Source organism: Diadema setosum, chromosome 4 (assembly GCF_964275005.1).
Source record: "Diadema setosum chromosome 4, eeDiaSeto1, whole genome shotgun sequence".
Lineage (NCBI taxonomy): Eukaryota > Metazoa > Echinodermata > Echinoidea > Diadematoida > Diadematidae > Diadema > Diadema setosum.
In genome coordinates, this window is record NC_092688.1 from 5,075,922 (window position 1) to 5,095,550 (window position 19,629).

The 19,629-nt window shown below is 38.7% G+C and overlaps 1 protein-coding gene across 1 annotated transcript; it reads left to right on the plus strand.

The window, feature by feature from the left end:
- The first annotated feature begins 4,439 nt into the window (after window positions 1–4,439).
- Window positions 4,440–18,132, plus strand: LOC140227583 (protein dispatched homolog 1-like). The gene is made up of 5 exons (XM_072307998.1): window positions 4,440–4,570; window positions 9,564–9,687; window positions 14,493–14,664; window positions 14,746–14,793; window positions 15,560–18,132. The coding sequence occupies exons 1-5, from the start codon at window positions 4,440–4,442 to the stop codon at window positions 18,130–18,132; spliced, it is 3,048 nt and encodes a 1,015-aa protein (XP_072164099.1).
- The last annotated feature ends 1,497 nt before the right edge of the window (window positions 18,133–19,629 follow it).

Below are 19,629 nucleotides of genomic sequence, written 5' to 3' on the forward strand. Positions count from 1 at the left end.
TGTTTTGTTTTGTATTTGATGGAAAATTACGTCAGCTTTATAGTTCAAAGTTCAAAGTTCAAAGTTCAAATTTTATTTCATATTTCCATTTCTCAATGATGACATTACAAAATTATTGACAACAAAACAAGAATACAAAATATATACAATCATGTCTTTTGATCGTAGAAGAAAAGAAAAAGAAAATATACTTGACACAAATGTACAAGGTCATATTGTGTGAAAATGTCACTAGTAAGTATAAGAAATATGATGGGGCCTACATAAAAGCTTTAAAGCTTGTAAAACTGTAGGTTCCCGAGTTCATAGGCATATAATTTTACACGGAGAACGGATATGTTTGTCTTGACCAACTAAAATTACACAAGTACAAAAAATCGATGAGTAATAAACTAATGAACCACATAGATATCGCACAAACCAGACTGCATACAAATCTCGCAGTGTTTGAATAACAAAAATGCTATATTATTAAAAGATGTATCGGTACCATGAAATAACTTGAATGACTTGGTGCTGCGGACAAGGACAAAAGACTGGGAGCATAAAAGGGTTGCTAAAAACTTGGTAGTGTGTATCCACTAAGTAATAACTGTTTTAATTTGCGTTTGAAGGTGAATAAAGATAAGGAAGAAGTGATATCTAGAGGGAGATCATTCCAATATCTGGGTCCAGTAAATATAATTGTTTTCTTTGCAAAAATAGTGCGAGTACGCGGAAGGTGATAGGCGTCACTCTGGCGAGTGGGATAACAGTGGATAGAACGATTCCTTTTGAACATGTGGATAAAAACAGATGGTAATTCATTAGTTGTTAGTTTATACATGAAAATTCCGAGATTGTAATAAAATAGGTCTTGAATTTTCAGAATTCTGTTTTGATGGAAAAAACAATTTGTATGGGCAAAATATCCGGCGTGGTTTATGATTCTTATTGCACGCTTTTGAATACGGAGAAGGGAATCTAGTAATGAGTGAATTGCATTTCCCCACGCCAAAATTCCATAATTAAAGTGTGGAGATATTAAACAAGAATATATACTCTGCAAAATATGAACAGGAAAGAAGTGTTTGAGCTTATTCAAGATTCCAATATTTCTAGACAAAATTTTACTTAGAAAATTAATATGAGTTTTCCAGGATAATTCTTGGTCAATCCAAAGCCCTAAAAACTTTGTATTATTAATATTATATTATTATTTTTTCTATGTTCAAAGATAATTTGTTCGCATAAATCCAGGATTGCACAGACCTGAGCTCAGTATTCATCATATTTATTAATGCATTAGGGTCTCGATGTGAAAAGAACAAGCTAGTGTCATCGGCGAAACAGATAAATGACAAAATTTGCGATGATTTTGGAAGATCGTTTATGTATAAGATAAATAAAAGTGGGCCCAAGAGGGAGCCCTGCGGGACTCCACATGAAATAGGCTTTAATTGCGAATCATGGCTATTGATATTAACAAATTGCTTTCTTTCTGTTAAACAACTCTTAAACCATTCTAAGGGGGTCCCGCGGATTCCATAGTGACACAATTTATAAAACAAGATTTCGTGATCTATCGTGTCGAAAGCTTTAGAAAAATCAAGAAAAACTCCAATTGTATGTTCAAAACTATCTATAGCATGAGCTACCTTGTCTATAAAAGTAAGTAAAGCATGAATTGTGTTGTAATGTTTTCTAAAACCAAACTGAGAATCTGACAGAATGTTATGATTTGTGAGAAATTTTGATAATCGTGTATAAACCACTCTTTCAAGAATTTTAGAGATTGAAGTCAACAAAGAAATTGGTCGGTAATTATTCACCAAATCTTTCTGTCCCTTCTTAAAGATAGGGACAACTTTTGCGACCTTCATCTTATTGGGGACTTTGCCATTAAATAAGGATTGATTGAAAATGTAGGTAAGAGGAGTAATGATTTCGCTTAAAACATTTTTTAAAAGAAAATTTGTAATTCCATCATATCCTGAACTTTTTTTATCATTCAAATTCTTAATAATATCTATAATTTCTTCTTCAGCAATAGGTTCAAAAAATATTGATTGAGAATTCCTATTACCTAAGTATCTATGGAATTCAATTGATGATTTCGGGATTTTACTGGCAAGATGTGGACCAAGAGTTGCAAAATATTCATTGAAAGATTCCGCCATAATGACCGGGTCGTTAATCTGGCAGTCGTCCACTGAAATATATTCAGGAGAATCGGTATTATTTTTATGTTTGAGCGCCTCATTAATCACCTTCCACGTACTCTTCACATCAGATTTATATTCAACAAACTGTCGGGAAAAATAATTTCGCTTGGCTATACGTATTATGGATGTCAATATATTCCGATAACGAACATATCTCAATTTGTTTAAAGGGGATGGATCTTTACGATACTTATGAAAAAATTTATTCTTGCGGTTAATGGACCTGAGAAGAGATTTTGTAACCCATGGTTGTCGTGGCACTTTTTTATAATTAGAATGGTGAGGTCTTCGGAGAGGAACACAGGAATCATAATTAGCGATTAAAATATTCATAAAATTTTCAAAGGCTAAATCAATGTCGCTTTGACTGTATACGGTGGACCAATCCTCTGAACTTAATTTCTCCCTAAGTTTATTAAGGTTGGATTCAGACATTACACGAATACCTGAGTTGTGGGTGTGAGAAACATTAGCAGTCATAAAATTGGACACAAGGGCGTAAATTGGAAAATGGTCAGTGACGTCAGAAACTATAATACCAGATGTGATGTTAGAAAATGAGTCATTTACAAAAATGTTGTCAATAAGAGTAGACACATCATCAGTTATTCGAGTCGGTTTTCTTATAAGGGGAATAAATGATTTCGACAACATAAGGTTAAGAAAATCTGCGCATAAGGGATTATCACTGTAATTAAGGAGATTGAGATTAAAATCACCCATGACAAAACATGTCTTACTGTCAAAATAAGTGTTCGAGATAAGGCCGCAGAATAACTCTAAAAATTCAGCAGGGTTTGAGCTTGGGGGTCGATAAATCTCCCCAATTATAATATTACCTTTGTTTGGAGTTTTGACCTCGATAAATACACTCTCAAATGTATCTGACATCACGCTGTATTTTTCTAAGAAGACACAATCTAAATTCTGTGACACATAAAATCCGACTCCCCCACCTTTCTTCCATGTTCTATTATTTGTTATGAGTTTAAAACCGTCTATAATAAGCAGCGAAGAGGGTGATGTCTCCTTCAACCAAGATTCACTGAGCCCGATGATATTATATTTGGATTTTAGTATACTCACAAAAGATAGGAATTGATCAAAGTTTTTGTTTAAGCTTCTGATATTAAAATGTGAAATAAAGAGTTGATTTGCATCGGTATGAGTGAGTGAAGTAAGCTCATCCTCTGTGTGGTAGTGAGTAAATACATTTTGGACTGCTGTATCGCTAGAGTCAAAATCCAGTCTTAATTCAGGAGTTTGCATATTTAAGAAAGTGACGATGTCGGAATCCTCACCCTCTTCGCTGTCTACTGAAATTACTGGTGTCATATCAGCAAATGACTGAGGATAAAGGGTTTCTAGATAGTGATGTCCTATCTAGAAACCTATAGGCCTGAGAATGATTCATCTATAATGCGTTATTTCTGAGTTTTGCACGTGCTGCTGCACCTGTCCATGCCTACAGCGCTTCCCTTATAGTCTTAGAGTAACTCCAATGTAAATTTTGTTTAACAATAGCAACATTGTATATCTTACAACATACGGGAATGAATATCACTGCAATCTACGTCTACATGTTATGTATGTATACTGTACGTATATGTATGGATGTTTAATGTGTGCATGTATGTGTGGCGAGTTGATCTGGTTGATCAGTAAGCCTAAAGATTATTATGTACTATAGGAACACCGGAGGGCTCACTCCCTATAACGCTGTGTCGAGATTTAAGAGGTTTTATGCTCACTACCTGCAGATTGAAGAGGGCGAACTAGATAACATGTTTGTGATCACAAGCAGACGCATGTTAATGTCATCGTGTTATTTGTGTTTGCGAAATGTTTGTCTTCAAGTATACTTCTTTAACAGGGCTACGATGTTTGTCTTAACTGACTGTGTTTCTTTATGCCTTCACTCTAGAAGTTAATGCTAATGTATCTATAGAGTGACTCTCTCATGCAGATAGTTCATGGCCTAACAAGAGGTGGTGTGTTTTGACATTGCTATGTGTACAAAAGCCGCACAGAACAAACATCCGGCAACTTATAATTATTTTTTGCCACTGTATCTACCTTGGAGGCGTATAAAGGAGATTAAGGAAGAGCATGCGCACTGTCAAGGAAGACAGATACAGCGGATAACGCGCGGGCCTTTGCAACCTGAACCCGCTGTGTTTTTTACGGGTCTTCGTATATTTACGATAATATCCGTGACCTGCATCAGATGATACTATGGCTCTCCCTTCATCGGTGTCCAGTTCGATACCCCCTCCTCCACCTCCTTCTCCCACCGTCCTAAATGCCGGCGCACCCGAAATCAATGGACCTGGTATACAACGACGCAAGTTCTCCATTTTAGCTACGTAAGTAGTCACTTCACCACGATATTATTCTTTACTTGATCCATAAATGCAATGCCCTTCCTTTCATTGCCTTTATCGTCATATCGAACACCGGCTGACATTGGCTTTACAGAAAAACTATGATCTTGATCAGCATATGTAGACTTTTACAGCACAGAAGGGCCTGCCAACACCTTTTTCACGGTAATTAGTCCAAGAGCATTAGGTCAAAAAAGGCTTAAACCTGGACATTTTTGGTAACAAGCTGATTTTTTCAGGATAGATCCAGAAAAATGTCTAGAATAACATACTAAAAGTCCTCATGAATCCTCTTTGAGCGTTTTCCGCAATCCAAGATGGCGTCCAAAATGGCCGCCATTTCCAGAAATTCTTTTAACTTTTCACCCAGAGAACCAAAATACAAAATTTAAATGTCTAAATATATGTTTTGAAGCATGAAGAACTCAATAAAACACATATCAAGAGATTTTGATGCACGCAAGTACGGTAATCCAAGATGGCGTCCAAAATGGCCGCCATATTTTGAAATTCTTATAACTTTCCAGCCAGGTAGCCTTAATACAAAATTTAAATGTGTAAATATATGTTTTGAAGGATGAAGAACTCAATAAAATACATATTAAGAGATGTTGACGGACATAAGTACCGTAATCCAAGATGGCATCCAAAATGGCCGCCATATTTTGAAATTCTGATAACTTTTCCAGCCAGGTAACCCGATTACAAAATTTAAATGTCTAAATATATGTTTTGAAGGATGAAGAACTCAATAAAAATATATATTAAGAGATGTTGACGGACCTAAGTACCGTAATCCAAGATGGCATCCAAAATTGCCGCCATTTTCTGAAATATTTCAAATAGGCAACCAAATACAGAATTTAAGTGTTTATGTTTCGAAACATTTATAAAGAACTCAATGAAATACATATTAAGAGATGTTGACGCACGCATGTCCAGATTAAACCGCTCGAGCTCTTCCTAAAATGCAAAGTGGCGTGCAAAATGGCTGGCAGTCACAATTTTATCTCACAATAATATAAATAAATGTCAGTATAGTATATAAGAAGCTTTTTATTTACAAATAGTTCTTATGAGTAAAGTATACAAATAAAACATTTGGCTGTTAAAATCAAGGAGTGTGTCCTTGTTTCGATAGAAACATTCACCATCAGATATGTTGCTAAGCAGAGAGCGTACTAGATCTTTTTACCACATGCTCTATTTTCGTCACCTCAAGCACATGAAATGAAAATTTAGTGCTAGCCCTTTCTTATTACCAACGCATTTGGTGTCTACCATGAGGTGAGTTACATTTGAAACTGTCAGTTATCACTCAAGAAGTAAAAACAATTCTTTCTGATGTCTGTGCTACATAACTTTTGAAAATTAGTGTCTTCATGTGCGAGAAAATAATGTGTAATTCATCAAATGACAGTGAATCTCTTTGCTGCAGTGTATTGCTCCACCTTAAAACAAAGTGTCTAAATTATCTTAGGGTGGCCTATTCATTTCGTGTAGATTAGGTAAAATTATATTACAGATAGAAATCAGAGAATGTGGCTCTCACAGTTATTGGTACATGGAGGAGGAATACTCCTCTCCCACACGAGGGATCTTCTTCTTTTTTTTTTACTCGAAAGTGAAACATATAGTGCAAACGTTTGGTAAGATATTGAATTGTTTCCATCAAAGAGTAGGAAATATATAAAGAAGTTTTCAGGGACATGGGCAATATATATGGAAGGGGGTGGAAGGGGATCCCCTCCCCCAAACATGAGGGAGATTTTGCATTTTCAGACTTGATATTCAGACATTGATGCACCATATTGGTGAAGTATTAATTTTTTGTTTCCATAAAAAGGAACAAAAAGTTATGTAATCATGGAAGTGCGCAGTCATAGGGATGCCCGCTTCCACACGAGGGCATAATTTCGTATTTTCAGATTTGAAATTTACAGATCTGATTACACCTATTTGATGAAATATTTGATATTTGTTTTCTATTTAACGCTGGAAGAACGAATTCAGGAAAGTGTCGGGGAGGGGGAAGTGTGTGGGGAGAATACTCCTTCCCATACGGTGGAGATTTCGGCATTTTCCCATTTGAAATTCAGAGATTTAGCACACTCTTTTGGTGAAATATCTGAGATTTGTTTTTGTCCTAAAAGTAAGAAAATATATATTACTAATGGAAATATGCAGGGGAGGTGTATAGGGTGATGCACCCTCCCACAAAATGGAGGGTTTTTTTTTTGTTTTTTCTTTCAAGATATATGGGTTTTATGGTGCACAATGTTGATGACATACCAGATTGTTGTTTCTATTAAAAAGTGTAAGTATAAAATAAAGAATAAAGACTAGTATATCCAAGGCAATGAGCTAGTAGAGGATGGGGGGGGGGGATCCCTTACGACTGGAGGGAGTTTGGCATTTCTATGATCATTAACCGGCCTAGTGCACCTTTGGTGTTATATTGATTGTCCATCCTTAAAGAGTAGATAATTCGTTGTCTCAGTATCTCCAACTCCAGGGAGCTATTACACTTGAATTGAAATGAAAATAATCATATCATTTACATACATTCGATGCAATATTTGGGAATTGTTAATCAAAGGGGTATTTGATCTATATTGGGGAAGTGAGCAGTGGAAGGATTTTGTAGGAAGGGCAAATTACCCTTACTTTTGCATTTTGTAAGTGAAAGATCTAGTGCACACTTTTTCATGACAAATTCGGAAATTTGTTAATCTCAAAAGTGTACAAAGTCTATGGAAAGGGGCCGAGCGAGGGACGTTTTGCATTTTAATGATTGCAATTCAATGACTTCAGGATGAATATTTGGAAAATAATGATTGTACAGGTCACACCTTTCCCCAAGGGGGGGGGGGGGGGATGCATCCAAGCGAACCTTTACCACCAGACCATCTGAGTTGTTGGATCTCGAACATTATGTTGAATATCTTTGTCTCGTGATAAACAAACGGCGGCCATTTGGGGCAACATTTGGTTTTCGCGAAGAACTCACGTGGTTTTATTTTTACTTACGTGCTTCAAGATCACTGAATAAGTATTTTGTTGGGTTCCTTATGTCTCAATAAGTGCGCATCGCGGTTACGTAGTTGCAGGGTTATGAGAAAAACAGGAAATGGCAGCCATTTTGGACACCATTTTGGATTTCTGAAGTGCTTAAATGCTTTATTTGTGTTTCAAAATCTCTGAATAAGTATTATATTTGGTTCCCTGTGACTCAAAACGTATATTTCGACATTACAAGTGTGTACAGTTGAAATCTACTTGCAAAATTATGAGAAAAAAAAAATCAGGAAATGGCGGTCATTTTGGACGCCATCTTGGATTACGATACTTATTGTCCGTCAACATCTCTTAATATGTATTTTATTGAGTTCTTCATCCTTCAAAACATATATTTAGACATTTAAATTTTGTATTTGGGTTACCTGGTTGAAAAGTTATAAGAATTTCAAAATATGGCGGCCATTTTGGACGCCATCTTGGATTACGGTTCTTGCGTCCATCAACATCTCTTAATATGTGTTTTATTGAGTTCTTCATGCTTCAAAACATATATTTAGGCATTTAAATTTTGTATTTGGGTTCTCTGGTTGAAAAGTTATAAGAATTTCTGGATATGGCGGCCATTTTGGACGCCATCTTGGATTGCGGAAAACGCTCAAAGAGGGTTTATGAGGACTTTTAGTATGTTATTCTAGACATTTTTCTGGACCTATCCTGAAAAAATCAGCTTGTTACCAAAAATGTCCAGGTTAAAACTAATGCTCTTGGACTAAATTGGGTTGGCTGTATATTACATATCACTTCCAGAGGAAAGTTCATACACGTATGTAATCGGTAAGGGTCTACCTAGGTGGCAAAAAGGGGCTTCAAGCTTCAAGTGGACAAACCGTATGTGTTTCTAAATTTCGAGTAGAGGGTTTCGAGTTTCAATTTCAAATCTTACGTTTCTAGTAGCTAACAATTTTTAGTAATTGTAAAGCCCTTCATAACTCGGGAGTCTGCGCTATTTTCTTTGCCGTTGACACGACGTTTACGGCGACAGCTTGGGAGTCTGCGTTGTTTACTTTATTATCAAAATTTGACACTTTACGACAATAGCAGGACAACATTCTGTGATTAATAGTGAAGAGTGTACAGTTATACTACCTGACAAGAAAAACAATAGATGTCGGGCAAGAATAGCAAAACTTTGAATTTCAGCTTTGTCAGTGAATTTAAACTTTACTGCAATAGCAGCTTTAAATTTAGCAATTGTAAATGCTAAGTGGAAGTGTTATGTATTTGGACCTTATTAAGTTTTTCTTTTCGAGTAAATCATGCCCGATTTCAAACATTCTTTTTATGCCAATATTAATTGGGAATAAAAGCCCAAATACATATTTGGATTGCGTAAATGCAACGATATTCTTAGAAAACATCAGTAAAAGTTTGAGGAAAATCGGACAATAATTCATGGCACGATCTGGCACTCTGGTATCACTTTTAAAGGTTTTAAAGTCGGAGACCATTGTCAATACATAGGCTCACTGACTAAACACCTTAGAAGATACCAACAGAACACACAAACACACACACACACACCTACAAACATACACATACATGACACAGTGTGCATGCATACATGCATACATGATAGAAAATATATCGTGACCATTTGCGTTCAGGTTACACACACGTACGAGGACGTTTTCTAAAGTGCGCTTATGTTGTTGTTTTTTTTAATGCTATTTAGTATTTTCATAGATTTTCACGTTTTGCGCTTATTCCTGCTAACCATCTAAAGATTCATTTTACGGAAGTCACATATGGACTTATCAAAACTTCTTTGTAACATTCTTCCTCCCTTTATTGTTTGTTACCGCATAACATCAGCAGTTGAGGATGTGCCATGTAATTGAAAGAAAAGAAATTTCATGTGGCTAATATCCATTTCATGCATCTATTATATGCAAAGACTGGCGAAATCCTACTGGAACTATCCCGTCTTCATCTGTCTGCTGGAATTCGTCATCGTGATGTCACTCGGTGCTTTCGTCGTCATAGAGCACGGGTTCCCCAAATTTGACGATGCTTCAGTGGTAAGTCAGTGATTATGATAAAAAAAAAAGAAGAAGAAACGCTTACATCGTTTTGTACATAGGTCCTACGTGATTTCTTTATTAACTTGTCAGTTATCTATTTCTTTATCATTCAAAGTTATATTATGCACGTGTGTTCGCTTGTGGGTGCGTGTGTGTGTTTGTGTGTGTTTACAGTATGCATGTGTGCGTTTTAGTATGTACCCTTTATCTCTTGTTGCTATTGATATTAATCACAAGTTGTAGGTACGCTTGAGAGCGTGTAGCTTTACCTGTGAGAACCGTGTCCATGAAACAGTAAAGTCACAATGGTTGTATTTCCTTACACAATATTTTCCCTTACTATATAATCATGCAATGAGCTGCACTGATTTAGTATATGTAAAATGCATTTTGTTGAAAATGAAATAACTCAAAAAAGATTAAAAGAATGTTGTTCTCTGACGGCAGCGAGCTTTAGGTCTGCGACGCGAACGCTAAGATGACGCAGCATCTCTGGTTGGACAATGGAAACAAGTGTCTCGCGCAGGTGTAGAAAAACACCATCTACTGCGTGATTAGCGTCGTCTTAGCGTTCACGTCGACGATCTAAAGCTCACTATCAATACTGTCACCTGGGGACGAGCAATCTGTGTAGTCGGCTGTATGCATTCTAAATCGTATGTGTGTGTGTGTGTGTGTGTGTGTGTGTGTATGTGTGTGGTTTCGGTATTTTCGTGCGGCGTCACAGCATACAGCCTAATCGCTTCTCCACTTGCAGTACTTTCCTTTAGTACATTTTGCATTACAGTGTACTATCGTAATGTTTGTGTAAATGTTTTAATGCAAAAGCATTACAGTTGGAAATGAAAATACATGAAATGAAATAAAATGAACAATGCATTTTTATGAAAGTTTCATTCAAAAAAAAAGTTACTGGAATTTGACATTGTGCTTGTCTTCTTGCCTCAGCTCGGTAATATAAATTTTTGCCAGAATCTGTAGACTTAACCTATGTTCCTAATCGGTTAAAAAAAAAAAAAAAAAGAAGTATTGAGAGTGACGCATGTGTAGGCACGCAGGACCAAACCTGTTATGAGCTCTTGTCCTAAATGCAGAAAGCAGTAAAACTTCTGATGTATATTATCAGCAAGCATGCAGAAGGTGAACTCTGTACGTAACATAAGTCACATTGTTAAGTTTGGTGAAATATATACACGCGATAAGGTGTTATAAAATATGCGCGTGATGATTACGTCAACGTGTAATGCTGGGAATTTACAAAACGTTATAACAAATTTATTAGGCCCAATATACTAGATTGAGTCACCTAAAAAGTCTAGACACCAACGTCGTAACTAGGCACATATATAAGGTTCTTTATTCTCTCTTTCATATAACAGATATGATTTGGTGCCGTAATAAAGTGTATTAACCTTCCTGTCATGTTAGACTACAGAACACAATTATAATAGTCATGCTGTCTTAACACGTGTTCTGATGATCTTCAATATCTTAAATTTAGGAATGGTATAGTATTAGTGGAGATGAGGACTGAACTATGTACGGTTTTTTGAATGGTCGAGACATCCAAAATCAAAGTGAAACAAAGCGATCGTAATGAAATGTGAGTCCCACCTTTTATTAGGATTGCTTTGTTTTGGATATCTCAGCCATCTCAAAACTAATTGTCATCGTAAACGTGTAATTCCTATTGGGATTACATGCTCCTTCATCGTAAGAGGTTTCTCATCATCTCTCCAAAATGTTAAAAACCTGAAGTTTAGTATCAACCAAAACTATACGATCCCTTTAATGGTTTGAAAGAGACTATCAAAACGATCACGTACGACACGTCCATAGTGTATACTGTTAGGCCCTACCCCAGCAGCTATCATAAACTATCACATCACAGCAAATATCATAATGATCAGCACCCACAAAAGAAACCCTTTATCATTATATTTGTCGCGCGCAAAAAAAATATATATATATAAAAACTTGCAAAAGGAAGTAGGCCTACTTCAAACTCCAGACTCAAACAAGATGATGTCACTATAAGCTAACCATATATCCAATAAGCGACATAATTCAAAATAATTCTCGAAACAGTAAGTTCTTTCAATATTTATATCAAGTTTACTAAACTAAATTTTCCGAAAGGAAGTCATTGTGTTACGCAGGGTGACTTGTTCGTGTTGTTTCCGTGCAAGGTGTCCTGTGAAATTACAAACAAATCCCAGCAATTCCTTCACTCTCACAGATGATATAAAAGTTTTTGGCGAAACATCAACCCATTGGGGCCATTTACACTGTAGTTTTTTTGGCACATTCCCGTTTTTAGTCGGAAGTGTCTGGAAAGTGTCGGTATACCGGTGTACAGTAAGCGAAAACCGAAGTAGGAAAAACTATCCTCAGAAGTGAAATTCTGTTGAAACTGCCCAGTTTTATTCCGATTTTTACCAGTGTGAATGCTCGCTCCCTGGCTAGTCAGTTTTATTCGTGACATCCGTCTTTGGCCAGGGGAATCCCCTGCCCGCCTATGCCTTTAGCCAGTGACATCACTAATCTCGGTGGCACGAGTACTACTAACCAAATAACCTTACAATATACACCTACAAATATTCTTCCGAGTTTTTTTTTTTTTTTTGTGCATGCTCATTTCCTAAACACACACACACACAGACACACACACACACGCACACAACCCAGGTATAGATGCGAGAAATCAATGCCATTACTACGAACATTTTATTTTATTTTTTTCACTGACCCCTGCCACCATTTATAGCCTCTTGAATTTGTTTATCACAGATTTAAAGGTCTGTTTGAATAGCAATAATATAGGTGCCAAATTAAAAAATACCTATTACCTGTCGGCCATGTTCGTACATTTTACCATGCTGACCGCAGAAAGAAAGCTGATTAAAGGGTGTGTACAGTTCTGGTCGAGGTGTAGATTTAGCTTTTACTGTTTTGTGAGATATTCAGAAACCACTCTATGAGATGTCAAAGAGCATGCAGTTCTAAGGGGTATCAAAAGTTTATTCGATGAAAATCGGTTTTGAAATGGCTGAGATATCCAAAAACAAGGTAAAACAAAGAGATCCTAATAAAGTTGTGGCATGTCGCCTTTTATTATTAGCACTTTTTTGGATATCTCAGCCATTTGAAAACCAATTTTCATCAAATAAACGTTGAATCCTTCTTAGAATTACATGCTCTTTCCTATTTCATAAGAGGCTTTTCATTATCTCACTTAGGAATGTTCAAAACATGAATCCCTACCTCAACCAGTACTGTTCAGTCCCTTTAAAGTAAGGTTTCTGTCATTGCTCCTTACTATCTAATTCTATATCGGCTGTGTGTAGGCCTACACGTCGGGTCCATGGTATATCTGTCCGTCCCCCCCCCCCCCTTCTCTCTCTCTCTAGCTCTCTCTCTCTCTCTCTCTCTCTCTCTCATGTCAGTTAGTATAATAACTATTCACAAACCCGTCCGCTCATTTGCTTTCTGATATCTAAAAAAGCAAACCTTTGTCTGCTTTGTATGTTTGTGTTGCTTTAAATCAGGGAGGTGATTTTTTTTTAATCGAATTCAAGACGTGCACAATACAACGTATATATGCGATCTATATCAGTAACGCCCGCACAAGGACTACACCCCAACTGGTTGTGTGCACCCGTTTTGTGTACCCGGTGTGCAGCTAATGTGCTTTGAGCGGTTGCTGCGACAGAATTAAGCCATTTCGTAATTAAGTCATGTGCACATTTCGAAAAATGACCTTTCTTTTTTTTTTCTCTCAATTGGTTAGACACTTCAATTGTTTCTAAGAGACATACTGCATAATACGCTTGCCATGCATATAACAATTTATGGAATTTATGTTCAAACAAAGAATGAACTTGCGTAGAGCAGGAGGCAAGAATGGTCTGTCAATGACGGTTATATAGGGAAGCATACTTATTTCATTGTTTTGCATTGAACGTATAAAGAAACTTTATCTGTTAATATTGCCAAATAGCACACTTACTGTCAGGTGGATGTGCAAATAATCATTACACTATATATAGACGATTACCACATCAATATGGCTGTTGGTACAAATAACCCTTGTGGAACTACAAACCGTCTATTAGTGCACGCGTGGAGTTAGGAAAGGAAAAAAAAAAACACTCTGATTTATCTCTCTGTCTGTGGAACAAGTTACTCCCCGTACAGAATACAGGAGACATACAATGTGCATGTATTACTGGGTGCACATCATGAGACCAACACCCATGAGTCATACAGCCCACGTGTTACACAGCTCACGAGTCATACAGCCCATGAGTTCGACATTAGAATAATAAGGCCCACGAGACCGACACATTAAGCCCCGTGTTGTATCTGTCGAACTCGTGGGCTGTTTTTACCTACAGCTGTAGTGTCGAACTCGTGGACTTTATTTGCCTAGTGTCGAAGTCGTGGGCTGTATGACTCGTGAGCTGTATGAATCATGGACCTGTTTTCAATGTCGAACTCGTGGACTTTATTTGCCTAGTGTCGAACTCGTGGGCTGTATGACTCGTGAGCTGTTTGACTCATGGACCTGTTTTCAATGTCGAACTCGTGGGCTGTATGACTAGTGAGTGTCGGTCTCGTGGGATGACCCCGTATTACTTATCGGTTGTTCTTTCGGCAACGCATTGGTTGGCTGATAAATTGGGCTAGCTGATTTTCTCGTACAGGAACTACTTTTATCTCCCTTCGAAAGCATAATTTCCTCTAAATTATACATGTACATGTATATCTTCCTACTGATTCTTTATCGTTCTATCGCACAGGGAATCGAGTCCCGAGGGACAGAGATTAAAAACCGCCTTATTCCCCTTGAGATACTCCTGAGGAAAGATAATGATATCCTGACCATCTCGCCGAGGAATCTCAGCCAGTCTATCTCCAGCGACAGCATTGAGTCCTTCACACAGCCATCATTGCCCGTCTCTTCAAAGGGCAAACCACCTCCCGAACAACCAAAACCACCCTCCGAACAACCCTCCGAACAACCCTCCGAACAACCCTCCGGACAACCCTCCGAACAACCCTCCACAAGGATCGACCTCGTCAACATTTGTGGAAATCCAGGTATTCATTGTAATGTGTATTACGGGTAGGATGAGGATGTCGGTTGATCAGCATGTGCGCGTCTAAATTCGCAACTGACTGTTATGGAATGCTCCCCGGGTGTGGAGAGTGAGCATTGTCAGTTATGGTTGAAAATAATGTAGGCCTATGGTCAAAATGTTCACTCTTGAAGGAAAAAATAACAAAGAAGAGTGACTTAAGAGTGAATTTGGAGTGAATTTTGAGTGAAAATCTTTATTTTCACTACTTTTTGAGTGACCTCAAGGATCACTCAGAGATTTTCAAAAGGATACTCCTTGAACACTCTGCAGAGTGGATATGGCGCAATATAAGTGATATGTTGTTATTATTATTATTATTATCATTATCATTACATGCATGTGATTACAATTATTTCTGAATGTTTCGTTGTTGTTTTCACCTTACAAAACGACTGTAGTGTAGCATAGGAGAGAGAGAGAGCGTAGGAGATCATGCGCATTTGCGATTTCGTGAACAGGAAAAGAGCATGCGCTGCATGGTGGCGCGGAGTCTAAAATGTTGTTCATCATTAGCAGGAAAAATGCTTTCTGTTTGGCAACATGGTAACTCATTTTATCCATTCATGTATACATGTGTCTCATAGTAGTTAAAACAAGTAATGCTACGTTCCAATTTTTTCAGCGTCATATATTTTTATACATTTCCACTATAGGGCCTATCGATAATTGGAATGCGTCCATGCTTTACTGAAATTGAATTATGATTCGAATTTATATTTTTCCAGCTGCCAATGGATTTCGAATAGTCTTTCAACAATCGTCTTCGCAATCCCGATTGCTCACACCTGAAAGTCTCATCTCTATGTGCCGCCATGATGACGTCATTGTCCGCAACACGACACATTTTCAGGCGGCGTGCGCACGAGACGGGCAAGGATCTTGCTGCGCCACTTGGTCCGTGGCCAACTATGTAGCGCTGCTAGCGAACAAGAGCTCGTGCTACGACATCACGCAGGGAGACGTTGATCGCGTCAACCACCTTCTGTTGCGTTGTGCTCCTTTCTATTCTTCAGGAGAGCTACGGGCTGGTTGCAGTACTTCCAGAAATTGCGTCGGCATACCTCTGGAATGCACTGAATGGAACGCTATCTACTCTATCTTCTTCTACCTCACGCCTAGTGAGTTTGACTCGGATGCAGTAAATGAGGGTGCAATCAGTTTACAAATGACCCTACATGTGTATCCCCTCAGCGAAGGGGCCGAAGAGGTTGGATTAATTTTCCTCGAAAACATCCACGGCAGAACGTTGGACGATGGCATAACCAAAGTGCTCGGCATCGGAGTGGACATTTTAAGGGTCAAGCTTAGAACCTACTCCGACATCCTTTACACGGACTTCGTCTACATTGGCATTGGGTGCGCTGTAGTCACGGCCATAATTTGGCTGTACATGGAGTCTATCTTCGTGACAGTAATGGTTCTGCTACAGATGGCACTCTCTCTCATCCTAGGTTATTTCTTTCACTACGTAGTATTTGACTTTACATTCTTTCCCTACATGATGCTTTTAGCGATAATTTTGGTGATCGCGATCGGAGCAGATGACGCCTTTATTTTTCACGACATTCTAAGAGAAAACCAAAGAGTATCTCCAGGGTTCACGTGGCCCGTAGTACAGAAGACACTCAGGGAAGCGTCTGCCACCATGTTCGTTACAAGTTTTACTAGTGCTTCTGCACTATTCGTTACTGCCACAAGCTCCGTGACAACCGTCCGAGTCTTCGGGATTTACGCGGGTATGGTGATTTTGTTTAATTATATCCTGACTGTGCTCTGGCTCCCGCCTGCCGTTATGATCGGTGAAAGATATTTCAAGCGGATCTGTATTACCTCGTCCAGACTCGATACAAACAAAAACCTCAGAATTCGAATTTTGGCGGCTGAATGGTCACGTCGCGTAAAGGGATTATTCAAAGGAGTATTCAGAGTGCATTTCCCTAAAGGTGTGCTCAAATTGCGATTTCTATGGCTTCCATTGTTTTCCTCTCTCACTGTAGTTTCATTCATTGTTATATTTGTCTTCCCACGGCTGACTCTCCCGACAAGAGGAGGGCTCCAACTATACCAACTCAGCCATCCTCTCGAGACGTATGAGTACGTTTTGATGGATGAATTTGACTTCGAGAGGGCAAAATCCTCCAATCTCCCTATCATAGTTGTTTGGGGAGTGGTTCCCATTGATAACGGTAATCACTGGGATCCGTACGATCGTGGATATTTGGTGATGGATAAGTCCTTCAACCTCCTCCAACCAGACTCTCAGGAGTGGCTCCTTGCCTTTTGCTCGTCGGTACGCAACCAGAGTTTCTACCAAGACTCGGCGTACGAGGACTGCTTCGTGGAGTCCCTCAAAGAATTCGTGGAAGAACCCTGTGCGGACGGCAGCGCAGAGGCCTGGCGATTTCCCTGCTGTGGTAAAACGCATGATGATTTCCCGTACCCACCAGACTTGTTCCAGGAGTGCACCGAAAATTTAATGACCCTCCGTTGTGCTCCAGGATTCTGCTCATCGGTGATGCCCGGTCCACGATTCGACGCAAATAATTCAATTACGGCTCTCATAGTGCAGTTTAAAAGCTCTGTGCTGGAGCAGTTTGAGTACAAAGAGACGAAGATATTCTGGGATGATGCCTCGTCCTGGGTGTCCTCACAACTTGCGTCAGCTCCTCCTGGGCTCCAGAGCGGCTGGTTTGTCACAATCGGCGAAAAACAACCGTACTTTTTGGATAATACTCTCAGCTTTGCAAACGGTGCAGTCAGTTCCCTAGGCTACTCTATTCTCATTGCAGCTGTGGTGATTCTGCTTGCTACCCGGAACCTCGTCATATTAGTGCTCGTCGTTCTTTCGATAGGCGGCGCTGTCGCTACTACAGTGGCCTGCCTTATCTGTGCCGGGTGGGAGCTCAACGTTTTTGAAGCATCAATATTAGCGCTAATTGTCGGACTGTCCGTCGATTTCACGCTTCACTATGGGGTAGCCTACCTGCGCGCCTCAGGTGTTGGCAGATCGGTAAGAAGTGAACATGCGATATCCACACTCTCTTCGGCCAACACCATGGCGGCGCTGTCCAGTTTTATGGCCGGAGCTCTGATGCTTCCTGCAACAGTTTTGGCCTTCAGGCAGCTAGGCATCGCTCTGCAGGTCACCATGGTTTCTAGCTGGTCCTTCGGTACTTTCTTCTTCATATCACTCTGCAGGATACTCGGACCGCAAGCAAACTTTGGCCAACTGGAGCCTTTGCTTATGGGCCTTTGGAGATGTCGACAACGTGGCGTTGACATATCAAACTTGACGTAACTTCATCGGAATAAAAACTGAAATTATTAGACCTATCATATATACAACATATATTGCGTAAATTTGGCAATATTCGTAAAACACATCAGTGAAGTTTGAGGGAAATTGGGCAATCCTTTCGACAGCCATGAATCTGTAATCCGTGCCACCATCACTGGACAAGAAGACTACTGTAGTTGCTGATGCCATGCATGGACTACCACGTAAAGAAAATATAAACTTTGTATTTTCTTGGGTTTTTTTTTTCATTTCAATACTTTAGTGTTTTGATGACAAGTACACATTCCTTCCTCGTGGTACTGACCTAGGTAAAGGATGATATAATTCTCCCTGTTTTCTAAAAGAGGTACCTTGGATGATTTTCACCATGCAGAATATCTAGCTGGAATGTGTGTATATCAAAATGAATACTCAGTATATTTGTATGATCGTATAATCTATGTGAGTGTACAATTTGTATATAATGTATATTTGATATCATAATCACTTTCATTATCATGATGATCATCGTGATGATTATCGTAATTGCTAATCCCGTGGTGAAAGTACAGATGTATAGATAGCTGAGATGAAATATAACGTATGTCTTCCAACTCTACTCTGTCTGTCTTCGTTAATATGATGAATTAGACATTACACGTGTACAACGCAAATACTCAGACGATTTTCGTCCTACATAAATAAACCAAATTTGATACAGGAACAAATTTCTTCTCATAGGTATGACATCATATCCCTCGGATAGGACATAAAATGGAGGTCCCGTGTATGAGAGAGTCAGAGCTCATGCACGTAAAAGATCCCGCTTCATTCATTCATCGCAAAGAGCAGGGTGTCTAACCCGGTGAAGTGGTCCCACCCCACAACCAACTGGACCCCATGGAAGACCAGCTTAGTGTAGCTGAATATGGGCTATTCAGCCATCTTCACAGATGGAAAATGAACAACAACAACAACAACAACATATCAGTATTATCACTATAAATCACAAGGTAGTTTACGAGAGAACCATTATGAAAACATCTATTTGAAATAATAGTGTGTTAACTCATCAAAGTATTCAAATTCAAATGATTATGAATACAAATAACAGAGGGAGTACTTTACATCGAGATAATTTGATCTGACACTATCACGCGACTGAATGATGCGGGTTTATTTAACATCAGTTCTAGTAATATAATAGAAAATTAAAGGAGAACTTACAGTTTGAAGTTTCTAAGTTCTCGTTCATTTTTTTTTATTCAATCACGCAATTCTCGGTCGAGAATATATGAGACTTCAAAGCGCAGTGTTCATGGTAATTTAGCACCACCAAATAAAGTGACCTGACTGCCCTCAACTGGCCCGTTCGGTGCTCGAAATGGTGCAGGTGAAGCCAGTGCCTGTATCAATAGGCTTAAGGTAGAACTTCTGGAAAGTCTGTTCAATTGCTCTAGTTAAATGCAACTTGTACTGATTGGTATCGACACCAGAGTGTGCCTCTCATTTTCATGA